This window comes from Megascapheus bottae, chromosome 16, assembly GCF_031878675.1.
Source record: "Megascapheus bottae isolate mThoBot1 chromosome 16, mThoBot2.hap1, whole genome shotgun sequence".
In the NCBI taxonomy this organism is placed as follows: Eukaryota; Metazoa; Chordata; class Mammalia; order Rodentia; family Geomyidae; genus Megascapheus; species Megascapheus bottae.
Genome location: NC_143524.1, coordinates 28,551,858 through 28,575,396, shown reverse-complemented (window position 1 = coordinate 28,575,396; position 23,539 = coordinate 28,551,858). Strand labels below are relative to the sequence as shown.

Genomic DNA, 23,539 nt, shown 5'->3' with positions numbered 1-23,539 from the left:
ATGATAAGTTATTTAAGGACAATGAGCCTCAGCCAATTTACAAATCATGTGACATGGATAAAATAATATCACCTGCTTCACAGGGGAACTATTTTTAAGGAAATTGAATATAGTGGACATTGAATATACAATCCCTTTCTTGGGACAAAGAAAACATGGGAAAACATTAAGCATAAAACTCCCAAGGATGCATTGCTGCTGAGAGAGTGGGATCTTTGTGTCACTTTTGTCATTTATTCAATTCGTTATCTCTCTTTTCCCTTGTCATTAGGTGAATGTCTTTCACCAAGATTCTTCCATAGACTGGAGCTTCGAAATGTACTTATGGTACCACCTAGGAAAACAATAAGCCAAATTTTAGCCCAAATTTTAGCTCAAACTGAAAAGAACCTATTACTCAAACAGTTCCTAATAAAGAAGCCCAAACTATAGTTAGTGTTTTTTGTGTGCGTTGTAATTCCGTTTCTGTCAATGTCATAAATTGCATATTTCATCATCTTTGATACCATTGCGTTCAAGAAGTTTATTCCAGATGATCTTGGAGTTAATTAATTATAATTACAGCTTAGCAAAGATTGTATGGTGTGTGTGTATGTGGGTGTTTCAGTGCGCATGCATTGCTCCTAATATTTGAACTTAGGGACTGGGCATTATACCTGAGCATTTTTGCACAGAGCTAGTGCTCTACCATTTGAGGCACAGTTCCCCTTCCAGATTTTTTGATAGCTAATTAGACATGAGTTCCATGGCTTTTCCTACCCAGTCTGACTTAGATCAATGATCCTTTTATCTCAGCATACTGAGCAATGTAATCCACCAACAGGCAGTAGCAAATACTTTTTTTTTTTTTTTAAGAATTTCCAAGTAAAACTATGTGTTAAATGAACAGGAACTGGGTTAAGTCCTTGGATGTTTCCTTGAGAAACAGCATCGGTAATAAACAGGATTATATCAGCAAAACCCTGGCATTATTGATCAGTATAGCTCAGATCCTGTATAAGTTGTGTGAAGTATTATCTGTATCATTGCCATTTCTTCTTTTCTTTGTTATTGTTTTTTTTTTTTTTTGTGGGTCATGGGCTTGAACTTGGCCTGGGTGCTGTCCCTGAGCTCTTTAGCTCAAGACTACCACCCTACCTTTGCACCAAGCACCACTTCCTGTTTACTGGAGGTTAACTGGAGATGAGTCCCAGGTCCTTTTGTGCCTGGGCTGGCTTTTGATCCTCAGAGCTCAACCTCCTGAGTAGCTAGGATTAGAGGTGTGAGCCCCTTGGCTCGGCTTGCCATTTCCTCTTGTTGCAAAACTGTAACAAAGCTGGTGTCCTAAAGACCATGGTTGATAAAAACTTATCAACTTAAAAAAGTTATTGTTTTCCTGAATCAACATGCTGTCCTGTAATTAGCATTGTTTACCTCCAATTCCATAAGCAGAACTTTGTTGAACCAATAAAAAAAAGCTGAGATAATAGAAAGCAGATATGCTTATTCTTTTAATTCTGTAACTTATGATTAGAATGTATTCATGACATTAGGATAAACAGGCTGAGTGTCACCACACTGATCAAACCAGTTTCTTAAGTTTATTTTTATGAGAAACATTAAATTAATGCATCAATTATCTTTCTCTCAAGCTCATTATCATTCTTTTATTCCCTCAAAATGCTGAAGTCATTGTTCATCAATATACCAAAGGAAAAGAGCCACAACGGAAGTGTTCTGTGTTGAACCCATGTAGACCACAATATCTGTGAGCTGAATCCACATTATCCTAAACCATGAATTTGTTTGAGCTGTGCAGATATGATTAGTACAAATGAAGTCTCTCTGTAGTAGATTAGTTGGGACCCTTATTGAATGTAATTGACATCCATATTAAAAGTATCTTTCCTGATTGCTTGTGTCTATAATCCTAGAAACTGAGGAGAGTGAGATAGAGGCCATCATGTTTGAAAGCCAGCCAGGACCAAAAGACCTCTATTGACCATTTCAATTTTTATTCTGTTCCTGCACAGGGAATACATAAATTCTATAAAGAGTAGTCAGACACTCCATTGTTTTGGTCTCACAATATAAGGGGAAATAATGGTCAGTTTATAAGTGAATTTTAAGTGGGTCTATAGGCTGAATAAAATATTTTAATATTATGAACAATTATGAGTGAATAAATAACAAAAATAAAAGATTTTTCATTTTAATGCTGTATAACTAAACTAATGATCTTAAATACAAGGTAATAGCATTTTAACCAATCAAATTTTTCCTCTTTTTTAGAGATACAATTACCTGTTCCTATTTTCACTTGCTTCTTTTACTAAGGAATGATTAAAATGTATTTACATGGAAATCTAAAATATGTGTCAAATGTGAGCCAGGTTCTAAAATGATAAATTTCACTATTGGAGGCCAAGCAATAGAATTGCAATTATGGAAAGTTCATGGTTATTCCTTTACTTATGATGAAACTCCTCAATCACAAAGAAAATCCATCAAGTAGAAATACAGCCTAAAAAGAACAAATATTATCCTATACATTTAATAAAACAATGAGTTATAATTAACAAGGGAATATTCAGGAAATGGAATAGAGAGCAAATCCACAGACATGAAACCCAAACTCAACAATGGAGAACCAACACTCAGTGGAGTGGAATGCTCATTGCCCTTGCCAGAAATATTGGCAGGAAAAGTAATCACTGTTAGGAGAAAAATATAACAATTGGAGAGAATTTTCCAAAGGGTTATGCCAAAGTCTATAAATGATACTATTTTCTGTATAATTATATGTCCTAGAAAAGGTACCTTGGGTGATTAATATGAGGACCTGATTCATTAATGATCCAGTAACTAACAGTGGTGACAATAACTTTTACCATACATCTCATTATGCATTGTATTTCATTTGTACCCATTGGCTCTAACTAGAAGTGTCAAGTTATTAGTTTTGAGATTTTATAGACTTGTTTTAGTAGATTCAATATCGCCAAGGGATACAAGTTGGTATTGGAATTTTCTCATGTAATGTTTCACTGACACTCAATGGCAGATAACCCCAGAAATGAGTTATTATAATTCATCCATGACTCTATCTTTATAAGCTTAAAGGGATAAAAGTAGTACTGAGATAAGGTGCTGGGTTTGAATTGTTTCCTGAATAAATTATAAACTGAATGATTCTTGAGTATCATTAAAATAATGAATGAATCAAATATTCATTTATTAAACCAATACTTGAGTAACTACTATAATGTCATATGTTGCTAAAGACTCTGGGAGACCAATGGGGGACAAAAGGAGAGATTAAAAATCAATTCCTGTGGAGATGATAATTTGTTAGCGTGAAGGGTTCTAGTTCTTTAGCCACAAAAGAAGAAGGAGGAGAAGAAGAAGAAGAAGAAGAAGAAGAAGAAGAAGAAGAAGAAGAAGAAGAAGAAGAAGAAGAAGAAGAAGAAGGAGGAGGACGAGGAGGAGGAGAGGGAGGGGGAGGAGGAGGGGAGGGGGAGGGGAAGTGGGAAGGGAAGGGGAGGGGGAAGGGAAGGGGGAGGGGGAGAGGGAGGAGGAGGAGGAGGAGTAGGAGGAGGAGGAGTAGTAGGAGGAGGAGGAGGAGAGGAAGAAGAAGAAGAAGAAGAAGAAGAAGAAGAAGAAGAAGAAGAAGAAGAAGAAGAAGAAGAAGAAGAAGAGGAAGAGGAAGAGGAAGAGGAAGAGGAAGGAGGAAGTGGGGTGGAGGAGGAGGCAGGGAAGGGGGAGGAAATTTGTGGCAATGGTACAAGGATAGTATGAGAAATAAAATGATGTAATGGAAACCAAAGTTTCAAGAGGTATAAGTGGCAAACTTACAAATTGCCAGTTCAAAAAATGATGCTACTAAGATTTAAAAGATCATAAAAGGAAGAGTCAAATATGTTGACTGTAGAAATTATGCTTATTTCCTGTGTTTTCATCTCTAGTGTTGTCCTTATCACTTACCTTATTTGAAAAGTTTTACTCAGATCTAGCTTTCTAGATCTGAATTTTGAAATGTCTCAATGCATAAATCTGTTCCTCCATTGAATAACAGCAGATCGGCTTGCATACGTAGAAAAGCACTTTTTTTCAAATAATGAATCATTCATAATATTCTACAAAAGGGGAAAAAAGAGATCTGTAAATCCATTATTTTACCTCATTACACATAGAACAAAAATTTCTTAGCCAAAACAAAAATCAAACCTTAAAGTGGAGGAACAAGAACATGAACACTTTATTAACAGACTCAGTTTAGGCATTCTAAATTTTTGCTGCACTATATATTTCCATGTTTGGAAGCTATATCTAAAATATAGCTTCTTAGACAAGAAAACAAATTCATGGTGGAGATTTGCATTTTAAAATATATCCCTGGATAATTCAATCATGCTTGTCATTAAAAAGGCTGAAATCCCTGCTCAATGATGTATAAGATAAATCATTAAGCAATGAAAATTAAAAGATATTCTATAATTCCCAGAACTCATTGTGGAAAGTATAATGAATAGAAAAGGTTCATTAATCATTCAGGTAATTTCCTAATTACTAAGAACGCAGTCTACTTAAAAATTAGAAGATTCTATGTTCTTGGTTTTTAATAATTTTTTTTATTTTGCCAGTCCTGGGCTTGAGCTCAGGGCCTGAGCCCTGTCCTTGGACTTTCTCAAGGCTAGAGCTCTACCAGTTGAGCCTCAGCACCACTTCCAGCTTTTTTCTACGCATGTGGTACCGAGGAATCGAACCTGGGTCTTTGTGCATGCTAGGCAAGCACTCTACTACTAGCCCAAACTCCTGGCCCCTGTTTTTAATAATTTTTCCAGTGACATTTTCTGTATCTTTTATTTTTGAATTTCAGGTTCTCACCCATTCTATACTGCCTCTGAGGCATAATCTACATTTGACATAATGATGTAGCATTTTTCACTTCCTTTACAATAAATGAGATAATAAAATGTCAACATAAACATATGATACTTTAAATATTTAACTACTCTCAGTTGTGGAGCAGAGTTTTGAGACTAGAACAGACTCCCTCCTGTTTTCTAAATTCCAAACTCCTTTCCCAGTCTTCTTTGTATAGTGATTTCTAACAGAATTTGGAAAGGTAAGTATACAACTTTGTCCCTAGATTTTGATGCAATGTTAGTTTTGACAATCTGATGAATCAGAGTAGTCAAAAACTCAAACACAATGATTTCAAGCCTTTGAACCAGCACACACACACACACACACACACACACACACACACACACACACACAAACATACTATGTCATTTGCAGAAAGTGGAGGGAATTGGAAATCAGTATGTTAAGCTAAATTAGCCTGAGTTGGAAAGATAAGTATCATGGTTATTTTTTTCATATGTGGAATCTAGAACAAAATAATAATAATAATAATAATAATAATAATAATATAAAAGAGAGTGTTTACGAGGAACTAGCATGAGATGGGAAAGCGAAAAGAGAATATATTGGGAGTGAATACGACTGAAGTATATTATATACCTATATGAAAATAATACAATAAAAGCAAAGTAGTACTTTTCTTTTTTTGTTGGTCATGGGGCTTCAATTCTGGGCCTGGGCACTGTCTCTGAGCTCTTCAGGTCAAGGCTACTCTCCTACCCCTTGAGCCAAGTGAACTTGTGGTTTTCTAGTGATTATTGGAGATGAGTCTCACAGTCAGCCCTAGCTGTTTTTGAACTTCGATCCTCAGATCCCATTCTCCTGAGTAGATAGGATTACAGGTGTGAGCCACCTGTTCTGCCTAAAGTAGCACTTAAAAAAAATGAGGAGAGATGAAGGACAGGATAAGAAAAAAGGAAAGAGAAGGTATCATCAGAGTACATTATTGCACTGGAAATACCATAATGAAAGCCTTTTGTGAAATTAATATATACTAATGAAAATAAATAAATGTCACCACCAGCCAAACTCAATACTTCTAAAGTTTTATGGATGAAAACAGACATTTAATCCTAAATGTGTTAAAGGTTTATAATTCTAAAGGTAGAAATATTTTATATCATTAACATGGACAAGGTAATGGTTGCTCTTCACTTCTTGGTGACAATATCACACATAAAAAGCAATTTACCCTGAGGCCTAAAGAATTCAATTATTTTTCCAGTATGATAGTTTCATGGACCCCTGGCAACTAAGATTTGAGTTGTACAACAGAAAGTAACAGTGTTAGTGAATCTAAGATAAATATCCACTCTTAGCAAGATGATTTTTGCATGAATGCTTGACCTAGTTAGAGAGAAATAGATTTGGAACTGTCAGGCATCCGAGATTAACCACAAGGGAGTTAGCAATAGCATGTATATAAATAACTAGGACTCCATCACTTGTAAAAATGTTGCCTCCTACTAAGTTCTCAATATTTTTGTGGTATTCCACCTTTAAATGTGTGTGTATGTATGTATATACACATACATGTATGTATCTACACACACATATACATATCTGTATCTATAAATCTATCTATCTAGCTATCTATCTATAAAGAGAGAGAGGATTTAATCTGGTATATCAAGATAAAACATGCTCTGCTCCTACTTAATGTACAATGGTGGTACCTGGTCAGCACAGTAATATATGTCAAAATGCTAACATCATTTATAATGAGTAAAGTTAATCTAAGATGAAAGATTATACATTATATTTATTGATGCTCTTGATGGTTTTAAAACACCACATTATATGCATATACATATATATATATGCAAACATACAAAACACAGCAGGTTTAATTTTTCTAGGTAGATTTCTCTGTCCACTCTGTAGGAAACACGATAGCTTAGAGTGTTTTTCCCACTGACAATCTTATCATTCCTTTGACTCATTCAAACTCCAACTACAAATATCCTAAGAACCCCAGTGTGGTGGCTCATGCCTATAATCCTAGCTACTCAGGAGACTGAGATCTGAGGATCAAGGTTCAAAGCCAGCTTGGGAACAAAAGAACCTGAGACTCTTATTTCCAATTAACTTCTAGAAAACAGGAAGTGGGGCTTGGCTCAAGGGTAGGGTGGTAGCCTTGAGCTAAAGAGCTCAGGGACAACGCCCAGGCATAGGGGTAGGGTGGTAGCCTTGAGCTGAAGAGTTCAGGGACAGCACCCAGGCCAAGATTAAGCTACCATGAACCCCTTGTGGTCTGAGGGATAGCAATATTTATACAAGGTATGTTTTGCTTGTTTGTTTTTGCTAAGAATCTGAATTTTAACAAAGTCGTCGTACTTACATTGGTTTAAGAATCACTGTGATAAAGCTTTTGTTGCCATGCTTAAACAGTGATTCAACTGGCAGCTATCGTGTAAAATTTCATTGAAATTTTACTGATCACTAGCTTTATCATGAGGAAAAATGTGAAATAGATGGCTTTCTTAATATTTGCCAGATAGAAGGTGCATTAATTCACATACATTGATACCCTTTCACATGTCTTGGTACCCATCACCCTCCCCCCCTCCACTCCCCACCCCCCCCCCGTCTTGGTTTTCCCCCCTTCCCTATCAAATTTCAAATAACCAAATACAAATAAATTCAATATATCAGATAACAAAGTGAGATACTGTAACAATATGAGATACCCAAGAGACAGCAAAGGAGATGAAAGATAACATAGTACATTAAGGACAACAATCATTCATTATATGGCTTTTGTTTCAATATCCTGGAGGTCCTTTCAATTAGCTTCATACTATATGGCCTTATATATCAAGCTTTTGCTCTATTGCAAATCTCTGCTAGGAGAGCCCAAGTTTTCTACTGGTTATGACAAATGAGGGAAACCATTGAGCCTAAGTTCCTTTGAGTCTGGCTTACTTCACTTAATATGATTTTTTCTAAGTCTTTCCATTTCCTAACAAATGGGTCGATGTCATTTTTTCTGACAGCAGCATAGAATTCCATTGTGTACAAATACCACAACTTGTTGATCCACTAATCAACTGAGGGACATCTAGGTTAGTTCCATATCTTTGCTATGGTGAATAATGCTGCAATGAACATTGTTGTGGTAGTGGATTTAGTATGTCCTTGTTTCTGGATGATTGGGTAAATGCCAAGTAGTGGAATTGCTGGGCTATAGGGAAGCTCTGTGTTTAGCCTTTTGAGGCACTGCCATACTGCTTTCCATAGTGGTTGAACGAGTTTGCACTCCCACCAACAGTGTAGTAGTGATCCCTCCTGGCCACATCCCCTCCAGCATCTGTTATTATTCGTTTTCCTGATCCTGGCCATTCTAATTGGAGTGAGGTGGAATCTTAGAGTTGTTTTGATTTGCATTTTTTTATGATCAGAGATGTTGAGCATTTCTTCATGTATCTATAGGCCATTTTTGTTTCTTCTTCAGAGAAGACTCTCTTTAAGTCTTTGGCCCATTTTTTGATGGGATGGTTGTTACTTTTAGTTTTGGAGTGATTCAATTTTCAACGCAATACCCATCAATATCCCAATGACATTCTTTAAAGAAATAGAAGCGGCAATTGAAAATTTCATATGGAATAATAAAAGACCCCGTATAGCAAAAACACTTCTTAGCAGAAAGAACAGCGCTGGAGGAATTTCAATTCCAAACTTTAGACTCTATTACAGGGCTATAATTATCAAAACAGGTTGGTACTGGCACAAGAACAGGCCTGAAGACCAATGGAATAGAACTGAGGACCCAGATATTAAACCACAGACCTATCGCCACCTAATCTTTGACAAGGGAATCAAAAAAATAGAATGGAAGAAAGACAGCCTCTTCAACAAGTTGTGCTGGCAGTACTGGTTAAGCACCTGCAGAAAACTAAAGTTGGAGCCTTCTTTGTCACCCTGCACTAGAATTAACTCCAAATGGATCAAAGACCTGGAGGTAAAAGCTGACACACTGAAAACTTTACAAGAAGGAATAGGAGATACACTAGGCCTCCTTGGCACAGGTCGAAACTTTCTTAATAAGGACCAAGAATCACAACAAAGCAGAGAAAGGCTGGATAAGTGGGACTGCATTAAACTGCAGAGCTTTTGTATGGCAAAGGACATAGCTAGTAAATTAAATAGGAAGCCTACAGAGTGGGAGAAGATCTTCACCAACCAAACAACGGACAAAGGCCTCATATCTAAAATATATCAACAACTCAAGAAGACATTTCTTAAGACAGTAAAGCTATTTGAAAGGATTCACAGCATGTCATTTAGAGAGTGAGAATTTCTAAAGCACAGAGAAAATAGGAATAGGTGAGAATGTGAAGACAAATTTCACTGTTTTTGTTTTCTACGTGAGTTGGAATCATTTCTGATATTTGAAAGTGGAAATATTAAGAGCATCAGAGAAGTTGTGAAAGACAGCCTTATCCATGGTGCCTCAAAAAGATGGTGGCCCTTAACGGGCCTTCGGTGGTCACACTATGAGATCCAAATTAGAGAACATGCAGACCCAGCACGCACAAGAAGAAACCCTAGATGACTGACAGCTAGACCTGCACACACAGAGGCAGAAGCCACTTTTGCTGGTGTTTGTGGACTTCCCATTCTAAACCTGCTCATTAGCTCAAAGCAATGCATTTCATCTTAAATGACAAAAATCAAAGAAGGAGGTATAGCCACCCCCTTTGCAGTTTTTAAGTGATAAAATGTGGTAACTTTGGCAGAATATATTAAATGCATTTCATATAAGACAGAGAAATGTACAATGACTATAAATAAAGCATTTCAAAAGTTATTCGATTTGTAGTTGACTGCTTTATATGATTCTACCAGATGAGCCTTTGCTAATAACTTATAAGCATGGGAAAATAACTAAATCAGCGGAAGGGATTTCTTTTCCTTAGTGAAAGAACCAGATGCCAGATAAAATATAAAACAATCACTTCAACCATTGTTGCTGTGAATCCCCTTCTCTGCTCATTAACAGATCAAAGCTGTGCACCCATGGCTCACGCCTATAATCCTAGCTATTTAGGAGGCTGTTATCTAAAGATCACTTTTTGAAACCAGATGGGGCAGGAAAGTCTGTGACACTCTTCTCTCCAACGATTCAGCAAAAAGTGGAAGTGGAACTCCAATAGTCGAGTGCCATCCTTGAGTGAAAAAGCTAAGGAATAGAGCCCAGGCTCCATTGTTTAAACCTCATATGGACACACACCCACACGCACAAAACCTATTGCTCAATCACACCATAATAGCACAGAGCAGTCTGCACTACACATGCGAATCAATAGGACAGCTAAGAAAAGAGACTTCCTGTTACTGGTTTGATTGCCTGATAGTCTACACAAAATGAGATGCAGCTCCTCGTACATGTCTGGCAGGCCTGCTCCCACTCTTCCTTTCCAGCAAACTTGACAGATATTAATCAGCAAACGCTCAGCCCCAGCATTGACTCCAAATCCTTCTCAGCTCAGCCCTCCAGGCAAGCACTATCAATCAAATACAATGTCACCAATGTAGCTGAAAGCAAACTTTAAAAATTCAATTTGTCATTTGAATCTTGTAGACCAAGATATGTAGCTCATTTGTTGATTTTCATAGTTTCATAACTTTGATATTTTTATGGTTTAATTTTGATAGTTTAGGGAAGTAATAGAAGAATCCAGTTCAGAAGAAATATTTTCCTTGTAAGTTCTGCCCAGTATACTAAAATTAAATGGAATAATAAAGAGTACAATGATTCATCAATTATCTCTTTAGGGCTCTAGATTGTAAAAATTACCTTAAATATAGAAAATACCTTAAAATAATATTGTAATTTATACTTTCAAGGTTAGAATGACATCTTTTTCTCACTAAGTTAAAGTCTTTTCATTACCAAATACTTATTGTGTTAGATCATGGCTTTGAAAGGCTTGACAGAGAACTTCATTTGTGAATGTCAGAACCAAAAGTAAAATTTCATATGAGGTTTTTGAACTGCTCTGGCTTTTATGGTTTTGAACATGAGCATAAATCATCATTACAGCATTTATGTTTGGATCTTTATTTTTAACAGCAGAATGTAATAATCAGTAACTTAATAAACATCTGTATTCCCAATATTAATTATTTATGTACAGGCAAATAAATTTTAGGTAGAACTTTATGAAAATAGATCAAGTAAAAAGTTCATGTAGCATAAAAATATAAAAATATGTAACTTAGGGTCCTGGCTACATTTCTTTTTTTTTTTGCCAGTCCTGGGCTTGAGCTCAGGGCCTGAGCACTGTCCTTGGACTTTCTCAAGGCTAGAGCTCTACCACTTGAGCCTCAGTACCACTTCTGGCTTTTTTCTATGTATGTGGTACCAAGGAATCGAACCCGGGTCTTCATGCATGCTAGGCAAGCATTCTACCACTAGGCCAAACTCCCGGCCATCCTGGCTACATTTCTTTTGTCAAAAACTAACAAATATACCAAGTCAACTAATTATAAACTATATATTTGTGAGTCAATAAAATATTTTTTCTATGGATTTATGAAGTAATCAAATTGATACTTCATCTTATCTTGCCTTGTTAGAATATATAATAATGTTCATGAATCTTAAGCTAGAATAAAAAAAATCAGTTTTATGCACTTGATAATTTCTTATCCTCATTGGCTTCTTACATCATAGTATTTAGTGTAATCTATTGGTTGGCTGAATTAAGAAGTAAATACACGAATGACACAAGGATAAATGGAAACAAGAGCTTTATCTTGTGGGATTGTTGTTCTAAATGTACTATGTTATTTCTCTTCTCTTTTGCCCTTTGGTTAATATATTGTTACTATATCTGACCTTGTTACCTGGTATAATGTATATATATGTTTATTTGAAATAGGAAAGGGAAGGGGGGAAAACAGGATGATTGGGAGGGGGTTAGGTAAGGGAAATGGAGACAAAAACATGAGAAGGGGTATCAATGTGTGAGAAATAATGAACCCTGCTATCTGGCGAATGTAACTGTAACTCCTTCATACATTACCTCGACAATAAAAAATAAAATAAAAAAAGAAAAACATAGCCCATTATCTAAACAGATGTAAGTTTCTATAGTTACTAAGTTTGAAAGATAGGTATGCACTGACATATAAACCTTAAAGGGTATATTTATTGCACATATTTTTGCTGGGCTCATTCATGTCCTTCTAAATTATCCATGTCTATTTTTAGTGATATAAAGATTACGAATAACGTTAATTCTGAATGAATTCTAGAAAGTGCTAATTCTCTTTTAGTTAAATTCATCCATTGGCCACATTTAACATGGTGGTAAAACTTTCAGTAAATGGCTTCATGTAACTCAAGAAATAGAGCAATTGAGAGAATGTCTTTAACTTGTAGGATTGTAAATATTTTTCTTCAGCCACCTCTTTAATCTAAGAATGTTGAACTTGTAGTCAGCATTATGTGTAGACAGCACTTACACTCAGCATTGAATTATGCTGATGAATGGGCTGCATGACTTCACAGAAAAGGCTGCATTTAAAATACAGAAGAGTTTGACATGTGGTATACAGCACTGGAAATTTGGGACCAAAAGAGTTTTCTTAAATTCGACACTAGATGTTAGTCATACATATTCAGCAGAAATATATCTTCTCTCACATCATCATTTTTCTTTCCTGGAATAATAGACCTAATGATGAGAAAGTGACTCAGAAGCAAGGTAAGTATATAATAAAAATATTAATTATATCTTTAAAAATTAGAACAGAAAGGCCAAATGATGTATAATGTGGAATATTCTTAATATGCCCTCAAATTTCATATAAATACTATTTATATTGATAAAATGACTTGGTCATCTATTTTCTTAGAATGATAATTACATTAGGGTTATAATTAAGCCAATGAATGGAAATTCGCTGCCATTATTTTAAATAAACATCCTTATAAAATTTAAAGAATAATATTTATATCTATAAAAGTATGTCTTGTGGGTAATGTGGGATATTTATCACATTGAAATAATCTGAAACACAGCAAGTCGCTGAAGTTAATGAATGGATATGCTCACTGTGGAGCTGTAGAGACAGCCATTACTTTTTGTATACAATCCCAGAAAAATAAGATTTGATATAATATGCTATTGAATTAATACACTGTAACAAAATTACAGGAAATGGTGCATTGTACTTACTTTGGAATCCATTTATGACTTTAGAAATATTGTACTTATTATGATTGGAAGCCAAAAGGAAAAATCTTATTCAACATTTTCAGATTTTTGATCATCAATGTTTTTTCAACACAATATAAATCAAATATAATCATAACACGGGAATCATTGTTACAATAACAAAAGAAGTACAGTTTGGAAAGTCTTGCGTATTAGCTAGAAAAGGGAAGCACATTGAATCATATTGAAGACTGACCATAAACGGTAATTTAGAATTAATAACTACCCAAATGTATGCATAATAATAAATGAGAGTAACATGTAGATATATTTGAGGGACATACTCCATTTTGTCTGTGTATTTTTCCCTTCTATATATCTGTGTATATGCATATATCTGCATATGCAACATATGTATATATGTATCAGATAATAGATTTTTTTTTTTGGCCAGTCCTGGGGCTTGAACTCAAGGCCCAAGCATTGTCCTGGCTTTTCCTCAAAGCGAGCATGCACTCTACCACTTGAGCCCCAGCATCATTTCCAACTTTTCTATGTATGTGGTGCTGAGGAATCGAAGCCAGGTCTTTGTGCATGCAAGGCAAGCACTCTACCACTAGGCCAAACTCCTGGCCTCTCGATCTATCCATTTAGAATGAATCTAGAAAATACTTTTTTTCCAAGTTTTTATTTCTATTTTTTCACACTTGCATGTGCCCTTTACACATTTTTCTACTTTTAATAAGATATTTATTTACAAATTAGGTCATAAACTCTAGTAGCAAAGTTCTTAGTGATAAGGCAAACTAAAGTTTCAATGATTCAGTTAAACTGTTCAGAGTTTATGTCAGCTGAAGTAATAAATCTTTCAGAAATAGGAATGAATCATCTCTCTAAAAAACTGATGTCAAGTAAAGATAATTCTACACGATTTTTAAAACTATTTTCCCATTTGTGAAAATGAATACATGCATTCTGTTCCATTATAGTAGCTTGACGATAAGCCACTCATTCTGCATTAAGATTTCTTAAGAAATATTATTCTTTTTGGTTTTCCGTTATTCTGTTAAAATTCAAAGGATAACTAGTCTTTCAGTAGTTCTTCACATATCTTTGACAGTACTCAACATATTCAAATTTTTATCTTCCTGTATTTTATAAATTAGCATGGTCATTAAAGTTTTAATGATCAAGAATATAATTTTGTACTCACCATCTGAAAATTAACAGATGTGAGAACATCTCAATATGAAATGATCTTTTCATTATTTATTTTTGATTGGAAAAATTTGGGCTTCATCCAAATTAACTTTACTATTTTCATTTGATTAGGTATTTCTTTGGGTGTGGGAATATGAAATAGGCTTTTACCATATTTCCAACACACAACTTTAAATTAATATCTTGATCTCTTTGGCTTCCAAGTGTCTTTAACCTAAGACAATGAATAAGAACATGTAAATTCTTTTTTTTTTTTTTGCCAGTCCTGGGCTTGAGCTCAGGGCTCAAGGGCCTGAGCAGTGTCCTTGGACTTTCTCAAGGCCAGAGCTCTACCACTTGAGCTTCAGCACCACTTCTGGCTTTTTTGTATGTATGTGATCCTGAGGAATCAAACTAGGGTCTTTGTGCATGCTAGGCAAGCACTCTACCACTAAGCCAAACTCCCGGCAAGAACACGTAAATTCTAAGTTAAAGAAGGAAACTACAATTAAAGAAGCCATTATAAGCCTTAAACTGAGAATATATTACAAAATTTGCATGTGTAACAATTTACCAATGAATTGAAGATGTAATTTAGTATTCCAACCCTTTTATCTTCTTGGATGTTACATATATATCACTAGCCAAAGATGATCGATTGATTAATCTATCTATCAATCTATCTAATTTCAACTGTTTAGTGGGGTAGTTGCCATATGTAGCTGTTTGAATTCAATGTAAAATTAATTTTAATAAAGTAACTCAATTGAGGTGACATTTTAGTAAACTTACCCAGTTGTACAGACATATTTAGGTTTCTTCATAAGTATATATTGCTGCCACACTGGACAGATTGTGTTACTTTGTAATAGAACATTTTGCTATTACAGAATTACATTAAAAGAGAGTTGAGAGAAATCCTATAAGGAGTGGAAAACATCCAGCTTGAGAGCTTATCACGATTCAAAAAATAATGTGGCACATGGTAGGACAGACATCCCTACTTATCAGCGGTCAAAGGTTTTCTGCCTTTCTTCGCTGATCAGTCCAATGGCAATGAATAACGCTCTCAATATCCAATTTCCCTTGGCAGAAAAATAAAATCATTGCCCTATCTATAGGGTACTTTTTCTAAAATCATTGCCTGTGTAGGAAAACAAAACTTTGTCTATCAACACTTCTGTTCCAGTAACAACCACAGCTGATAAGGAATATGTGCTGTGCCTCTGTGACCGATATGACATAGGTGCAATTATTTGTTTTCCATTTCTTTAGGACTTGGCATGATTTTTAGTTTGCTGTGGTTCCTACTTTTCCATATAAACATTCTCTCAGTATGTTTGTTTTTAGTACTTGCTGATAGAAAGCACATAACTTTCACCATTAGTTGCTGCCAGAGGACAACAAACCTGATTAGATAAGGCCAGCTGAAATTAGAATGTCCCATCATGAGGAGGAAAAAGACATTAGAATATTCACTGCACTTCTATCATTTACTCAGGGTTTTCCTGTCATGTAATATAAGGTATTCCTGCCAAGATCTGAAACCCTTTTATGAGTTCTTTCTTTCCAGATGATCTCTCCTCATAGTTATTTCACACCTTTCAGGTCTCACTTGCTTCCCTTCTTTCTCACCTAGAGGGGTGACTGTGTATTCTTTTTCTTTGCTGAGGTTAACACCATCTATACGTGCTTTCACTTTAATGCTACACATTCTGGTCAATAACTCTTGTCCCCCTCCTGCTGCTGTGGTAATCTTAGTGATGAGCCCGTTTCTGTTCCATAATTACATCTTTTCCCATGTTTTTTCATTCTGTCAATCCTATCCTTTCTCAGTGTCTTAAACCTCACACTCCTCCCTATCTTCATTTTCTATCAAGAACAATTATATGGTTCCAAATAACAGATTTTTCCTTTGTCACTTTATTGAAAAATCATGAGTTCCTTGATAAGAATAACTCAATAAAACAGAACAGAGACTAGTAGAAATTACTCAACTTTAAACAAAGAAAAATAAAATAGATACATGGGATGTGGAAAAGGAATAGAAACTTGGAAATCCTTGTGAAAAAGCAAAATATGCCATTACCTCAGTGCAGTCTAGGAAGGAAAGAAGAGATGAAACTGCAAAAAAAGACTTGGGAAATAACTGCTGACATATTTTCCAAATTAAGCAAAAATATAAGCCTACAGATTCAAAAAGTAGTGCAAAATGTAAAATATAATTCTATAGATATCAATACAAAGATACTTGTTAACTATCAGTATTCTTATCAAACTCATGTATGCCAGTATTGGAGCTTGAACCCACAGTCTCACACTCACATTTCCCACCTCTCAAGATTGGCTCTCTATCATTTGAGCCACATTGACATTTTTACTTTGTTTGCTGGTTAATTAGAGATAAGATTATCATGGATTTCTCTTCCCAGGTTGACTTTGAACTACAATTTTCAGTTCTCAGGTTCCTGAGTTGCTATGACTGTAGGCATATGGCATCAATGCCTAGCTTATATTAAACTTCTAAAAACTACAGTCAAATAAAAACATTAAAGCCGTGACAGGCAGATGACAATTTTTCCATAGGGGAAAATAATTCAAATGATATGTTCCTCATCAGACACCATGAATACCAAGAAGTAAACAATACAACACTACCAAAGGCTGAACAAAAAGAAATGTCAGTCTTAAATGCTATATTTGGCAAAATTATCTTTGAAAAACTAATACATTGTCAGAAAGGCAATTCAGTTGATACAATTTTTCTTATTCTAAAAAAGGACTAAAGAGTTTTTTCAAAGCCATGCTTTGTTTTATTGAAAATATGTAGGTTTTTTTTAATTCAAATGAAGCTTAGAGAAGTGATATTATTCACGATTGCTCAGACATACTGTTATATGATAAAATTTAGTCATAAAGGAGCCCTTTCAGTCTAACTAATTTTAGTTTCAGCACCATAAAAAATAGTGGGCATTTAAAAATATTTTATTTTAAATAATATCTTTGAATTGTAATATAACAATTTTAATATTCCCCTCACAGAACTAGATAACATGAATATGTTTAACAAATTTGAGAGACCATATCATTCAAATATCTTGCCTTAACTAATGTCTGTAATGACAAACAATGAAATCATTTTGAACCTACAGGGGCCAATTTGCTGGTACATTGCACAAGGTCTGGTGCTATTCAGCTATAATTAGGAAATGGTGCTGTTCTTGATGAGTTTTGGTTACTATAGCAATTCCATATGAAACCTACATCTGCTGACTAGTGAACTGCATCATGTATCTTCTGTAAATTGCTCTTGTTAGTCACTTGTAATTTATGTTTTCAACAGTAATTTCAAACTGGCACTGTCAGAAATCCATGTTTTTTCAATAACTGGAAAAACAGACCAGATAATATACCATACAACACCATGATCATTCTTGTTATTAATATACAGGTAAACTACTGAATATTTTTGTGCATTGTCTAACAATATACATATAATTCTGTATTTCCTGTTTTTAAATTCAAAATAGTAAACTTATTCCCTTGCAATCAAAAGTTTGTTACAAGACAATACAATCTCCTTATCTCTAGAAGGGATTATTAAACAATTTATAAGCTGCATTGTTTTTTCTATTCTACATTTCAGTGGTTTAACTACTACTGAAAAATTGTTTAAAACTCTTGAATTCAAACCCATTAACATTTTTAAGATATTGAAAGGGTCTGAAATTAGCATAGAAGTTTCATCATTTTTTTTTTATGCCTTGGTGTTCCAACATTTGTTGAAAACCAATACCACGAAGCTCTTATTCCCTTCAGACATATTGTCAATAATCATAAATATATTCATAGCCTCACACAAAATACCCTATGAAAGCATTGATATTATTCCAAATGTATGGTGTGATACTGAATATTTAACAGCTGTCCCACTGAGCCTTCAACAATTATGGAGCCAATATTGGTCTGCATATATACCTATTACATACATATTGGTTTGTATATGCATTTTTTAAATTATAACAATTTTGGTTCCTAAAACAAAATATACATTAACATCAAACCAGCCATGATGATTCACATCTGTAATACTAGTAAGTAAAATTCATGAGTTCAAGAACAGCATATATATTATATATATCCTTATAAATATATGTACATTACACATCTATATATGGGTAGAAAATGTTTCAGTGCATTGAGTCACATCTATATATATTATATATATATATATGTATTATGACCAAATGTTTATTGGATGAATAAAATTTTGCAGCACAAATGTAAGACTAAAACAGATACACTGCCTTTAAAATAAAGGCAAAAGAATCCAACTACACATAAAAATTTAAAATCAAACTCTAACAGTCAGAAATTAAGAGATTATAGTTCAGGTTTGATATACTGTTTGTATCACTGATTTCTCACATTATTTACCTGTGTTTAGATTTCGGAATCACTGTATATAAACAATGCTGAGATTTAAGTCTTGATCACTCATGACAAACAGATAAGGCCGCATGGAATTATAAAATATTATAAGCTCTTAAACCAAACCTTGATGTCAATATTGAGTAATGAAGCTCCAAAAGGTGGTTAAAGACACATTAATTATTGTAATGATTCAAACTACTTTACCGGAGGGCCACTGTATTTCTAAGGTAAAAGGGCAATCTTATCCCACCATGACAATTAGCATCTGATAAATGGTGTAGTGTCACACTTCTAATACAATGATTGATTGTTTCCAATTTGCTCCTGAGAGAAATCAATGGCTCCTTCTTAGAGAGTTCATATTAATTTATGCTAATAATCAATACTTTATATCTGCAAATTTCTAAGAAGATTGTTGTCCATTCTAATACACTTCTATTATATTGCTTCAGAGATACAAACTACGTAAAATGCTAAAATATAGCTAAAAATGGAAACAAATTTAACATTGATGATTATTGGCAACATTGAGTAACAAGGTTTAGAATATTTTTGATTTTTAGACTGTAGTGTGAAAATGGCACTATCTATGGTGAACTCATACTCTTGTTTTTTTAATGCATACTCCCAGTAACCACTACTAAACACTTTACACCTCTAATACACATTAGCTAGATGATAATGTTTTGACCAAATATTTATTCCATTTCTATTTATTGACACATGGCTGTTATCTTCTAACAGTACTCTAGTTATAGGAGGATCTTGGCTCTTCAATAGGTAACAAATCAGAGGCAGTTTTGTTCTCATTTGGTGGTAAAAATCCAGTACAAATGACAGACACATTTAAACCCACCATATAATCCATAGGAGATGAATTTTCTGGAGGAAAAGAAACAATAACATATATTTACAGAGAACAAAATTAAGCTGAGAAATGAAGGACAAGAGAATATTATTAGCTAACAGAATAATGTAAGTAAAAGTACTGAGACAAGAAAGATGCTCTGCAGATTCTAAGTACTCATCAACTCATATTTAGAGAGAAAAATGTTGGGAGATTGGCAGTGACATGGGAACTCAAGAATCTTAAGTTTGTGATAATTTCACTAACACCTATATCCACACAATAAATACTTCCCAGGTTTTCCCTCTGTACTAGGAAATGTTCTACACTCTGAAGATAAAATAGTAAAACAACTTGCTAGAGAAAGGAAGCTGAAAGTAAATAACAGGAAGAACCATCATAAGCAAGTAACTAGTGAATTAGGAGGTGATGCTAAAAAAAAAAATCTATGTGTCAAAAATGATGCAATTGTGCAAAGTAAATGAGCAGAGGGTATGAAGTAGGCCAAGCTTGATACTTGGAAAATCGCCACATTAAATAGACTATTTAGATTGGCCCTTCAAGAGGCAAGAGTTGAGCAAAGACATGAAGGTAAAGAAATTAGCCACAGGGCCAGGAGTTTGGTCTAATGGTAGAGTATTTGTCTAACATGCATGAAGACCCAGGTTCGATTCCTTGGTACCACATACATAGAAAAAAGCCAGAAGTGTTGCTGAGGCTCAACTGGTAGAGTTCTAGCCTTGAGAAAGTCCAAGGACAGTGCTCAGGCCCTGAGCTCAAGCCCAGGATTGGCAAAAAAAAAAAAAAAAATTAGCCACATCAATAACGGGGATACTTTTATACAGAGATTATCTACCCAGCAGAACCATTTCCTAAGAGAAGCTGGGGAGCAGTGTACCTATGTTGGATGGAGCTATAGAAAGTACAAGAGGAAGAACAGGGTACGGTGTTAACCTTACATAAAGAGACATTGGTCATTGGAAATACTCCAAGTAAAATGAGATGCCAGTGCAAACAGTTTAAAGAGGAATTTGCTTCATAGTTTCTACTGCTCTACCTGCAGCAATCTCCAATGTAGAGAGACCAAAAGGAAATCAAGACCAGATTAAAAGGCTGAGCATGGCAGTTCACACTTGTTCCCAGCAGCTTGGTTGGGAGGCAGGTAGGAGGATGAGAGGTGGAGGCCAGTCCATTCAAAGTTACTGGAAAAGGCTATTTGTAAAACAAAGTTGAAAAAAAAAAAAAAAGACTGGTGTTTGCAGCTCAGATGCTACTTGAGTGCTTCTGTAGAAAACTCAAGGCCCAGAGTTCAATGCCCAGTACAAAAAAACACAAAAAAACCCTGAAAATTAGCATTATGTTAAATAACAGATACATATTAATGAAAAGTGGCCTAAAACCAGAAAACTGACCTCAACAATGATGGCAAGGATTTGACATGTTCCTATACTAGTTGATGGAGGCAGGAAATACAAACTGGTACAGGCACTCGGGGAGGTACTTTAGCAAACTGAACTTACACTTATTCACATGTTTTGTGTGTGTTGACATTTTATTTAATCCCTTTTCGTTTATATTAGTAAGAATCCAACAATGGAGCAAAGGGTAAAGACTATGTATGTAACAAACATAATGGAGTTTAAAATATCTTGTTATCTTAAATCATAGTGAGCGATAGCTTTTATCTCTGTATTAAAAAAAAAAACGAGTTCATAATGAGAACAAAACTTTCTGAATCACATCTTTTTAATGAATGTATTGAGCTGGTTAACTCTTTAGAACACTAGGTTAATAAGGTCATAGTCAGGCCTTAAAGTCCAAATAGGCTCATTAGCTTTTCAAACTAACATGTTGAGTAAATGAAACTTTTTCAGTCTGTGAGCAAGGGGGGAGAAAATCAGCTCAAATTAAGTTAATCATACTGATAAAAGAGGGAAGCCTTGTTTGCCATTTTTAAGGTGCTTTTTCCTTTGAAAAAGAGACTTTTTTAGCATTCTTAGGAGATTCACAATTATCATACTAGTGCTAATCCTACAGTTTCAGGAATATTTCCAGTACCTTGCTTCCTAATATTTAGAAAGTCCATGGCATTACAAGCCAAATATTTGAAAACTGACGGTAAGAAATTGCTCACAATTGGTGCCTAACCTAATTATGTTGTGGACACATGAAGTACAGGAGATTCAGTGACCAACACTGGCATTGTTCATTTCTGTACACCACTTATTCACGCAATTGATAAAGAGAATGCGGGCCCAGGGAGACCCCAGGCTTGGCCTGTGAGCTTCCCCTTCTCTCTTCCCACAAGCAATGTCATCCATCAGGGAGAAGAGCCAGCAACAGGTCAGTCCAGATGCTAAGACCAGGGACTTGGAAATCTCCATCCTGGACCTTCCAGGACTCAAGAGAAGTTAGAACCTCATTCTTCAGAGGTGGGGGGGCCTGAGAGAGACTTTGCAATCTATCGTACAGATCCTCCCAGGACATATCTTGGGCATCCTTCCCAACCCAAAGGCCCTTCTGGAGGTCGTAGTGCAGACGTCGACCCCAGTCAAGGAGCAGACCCATATAGACCTGTGACAGCGCTGGGTGGCGACCTGCCACCAAAGTCAAGAGCCCGGCTGGGAGGTGGCGGCAAAAGGCAGTCATGACCTCGGGCTGGCCCAGCAGCCAGCGGATAAGTTCTTGATGCCCCTCGGTAGGTGTCCCGGGGTCGTCCCATTTCGTCCTCCCAGGTGAAGGGGGCCTGGGAGACGGGGGCGGGCGCAACAGCGCCACCGCCGTCACCCGCAGGAAGTGATCGCGAGGCCAGCGTTCCCACAGGCGGCCGAGGAGGAAGCCGCCGCCGGGGTCCTCGGCCTCTCCCGGCTGCTGCAGGCGCTCCAGCAGCAGTTGGGCCTGCGTCTGTATCCACGCGTCCGCCTGGATGTCGGGGTTCTCCCGGCTGGAGTGGGCGCGCAGCAGGTGCACCGCACAGCTGCGGCGCGCGAGGCCCAGCAGGCTGTCCTGCAGCGTGGCCTTCTCGGCCTCCTGCACTCCGGGGTCGGGGAAGACCTGCTGCAGCAGGCAGTGGTAAGCGGCGTCCCCCAGAGCCCGGTTCCGCAGCAGGCGGAGGGACAGCAGCATGTCGGCGTGCCCTAGGGCTCGGAAGCTCAGCAGTCCCGGGACCCGGCCCGGCCCCGGCTCACCGCCGGGCCTACAGTGGCTCTGTAAGCGCCGCTCCAGAGCCAGGCGGATGCGACCGTGGCCGCTAAAGCGTCCGTACACATGGCGCAGGTAGCGAGCCCACTGGAAGGCCCGGCGAACGGTGGCGGGGTCCCAGGTACTGACGTGGGTCGTGCCGGACACCGCCAGTACCTCGGAGAAGCGGTCCAGATGCTGCAGGAGCTGTTCCATCTGCGCGCCATAAGACCTGACTTCCGCTTTCACCTTGGAAAGCCGTGACGCTCCTCGTGCTGATTGGACGGCGTGGCCAAAGACACGCCTTCCTTTAACGTTATTGGACGAGACTCACGTCAATCCTAGGGCTTCTTTATCCGGGTCTTTTGAACCTGAGAAATTTAAATGACAGGGAGGGAAAAAAAACACAACAACAACAACAAAAAACACATTCCAGGGCCAGGAGTTTGGCCTAGTGGTAGAGTGCTTGCCTAGCATGCACGAAGACCCGGGTTCGATTCCTTGGTACCACATATGTAGCAAAAGGCCAGAAGTGGTGCTGTGGTTCAAGTGGTAGAGCTCTAGCCTTGAGAAAAGCCAGGGACAGTGCTCAAACCCTGAGCCCAAGCCCAGGACTGGGAAAAAAAAAAAAAAAAAACAACCTCCGGATTTTAATTTTGCTGTGTTTTCAAGGGTGAGTGGGTGGGGGCTTTGTAAGAATCTGTGGAGCCACAGGAAATATACTGCCAGTCATAAGCGTCTTTGTGCTTCCTTTTACTGTGGGAATATATTTAGGTGGAAAAAAAATTGACTCAAAATTGAT

The 23,539-nt window shown here is 36.6% G+C and overlaps 1 protein-coding gene across 3 annotated transcripts; it reads right to left on the bottom strand.

Annotated features, from left to right (window-relative positions):
• Positions 1 to 236: 236 nt before the first annotated feature.
• On the bottom strand, positions 237 to 22,978 carry Fancf (FA complementation group F). Of its 3 annotated transcripts, XR_016538064.1 has the most exons (3): positions 22,132 to 22,978; positions 3,964 to 4,115; positions 237 to 334 (listed from the first exon to the last, which is right to left on the bottom strand). XR_016538064.1 is itself a non-coding variant. In XM_090347991.1 (2 exons), the coding sequence occupies exons 1-2, from the start codon at positions 22,951 to 22,953 to the stop codon at positions 19,557 to 19,559; spliced, it is 858 nt and encodes a 285-aa protein (XP_090204117.1). In that variant the 5' UTR covers positions 22,954 to 22,978; the 3' UTR covers positions 19,471 to 19,556. The 3 variants fall into 3 exon arrangements, 2 of the variants coding, with proteins under 2 accessions (XP_090204117.1, XP_090204116.1); XM_090347991.1 differs by lacking the exons at positions 237 to 334; positions 3,964 to 4,115 and adding an exon at positions 19,471 to 19,592; XM_090347990.1 differs by lacking the exons at positions 237 to 334; positions 3,964 to 4,115 and having other exon boundaries at positions 20,887 to 22,978.
• Between the last annotated feature and the right edge of the window lie 561 nt (positions 22,979 to 23,539).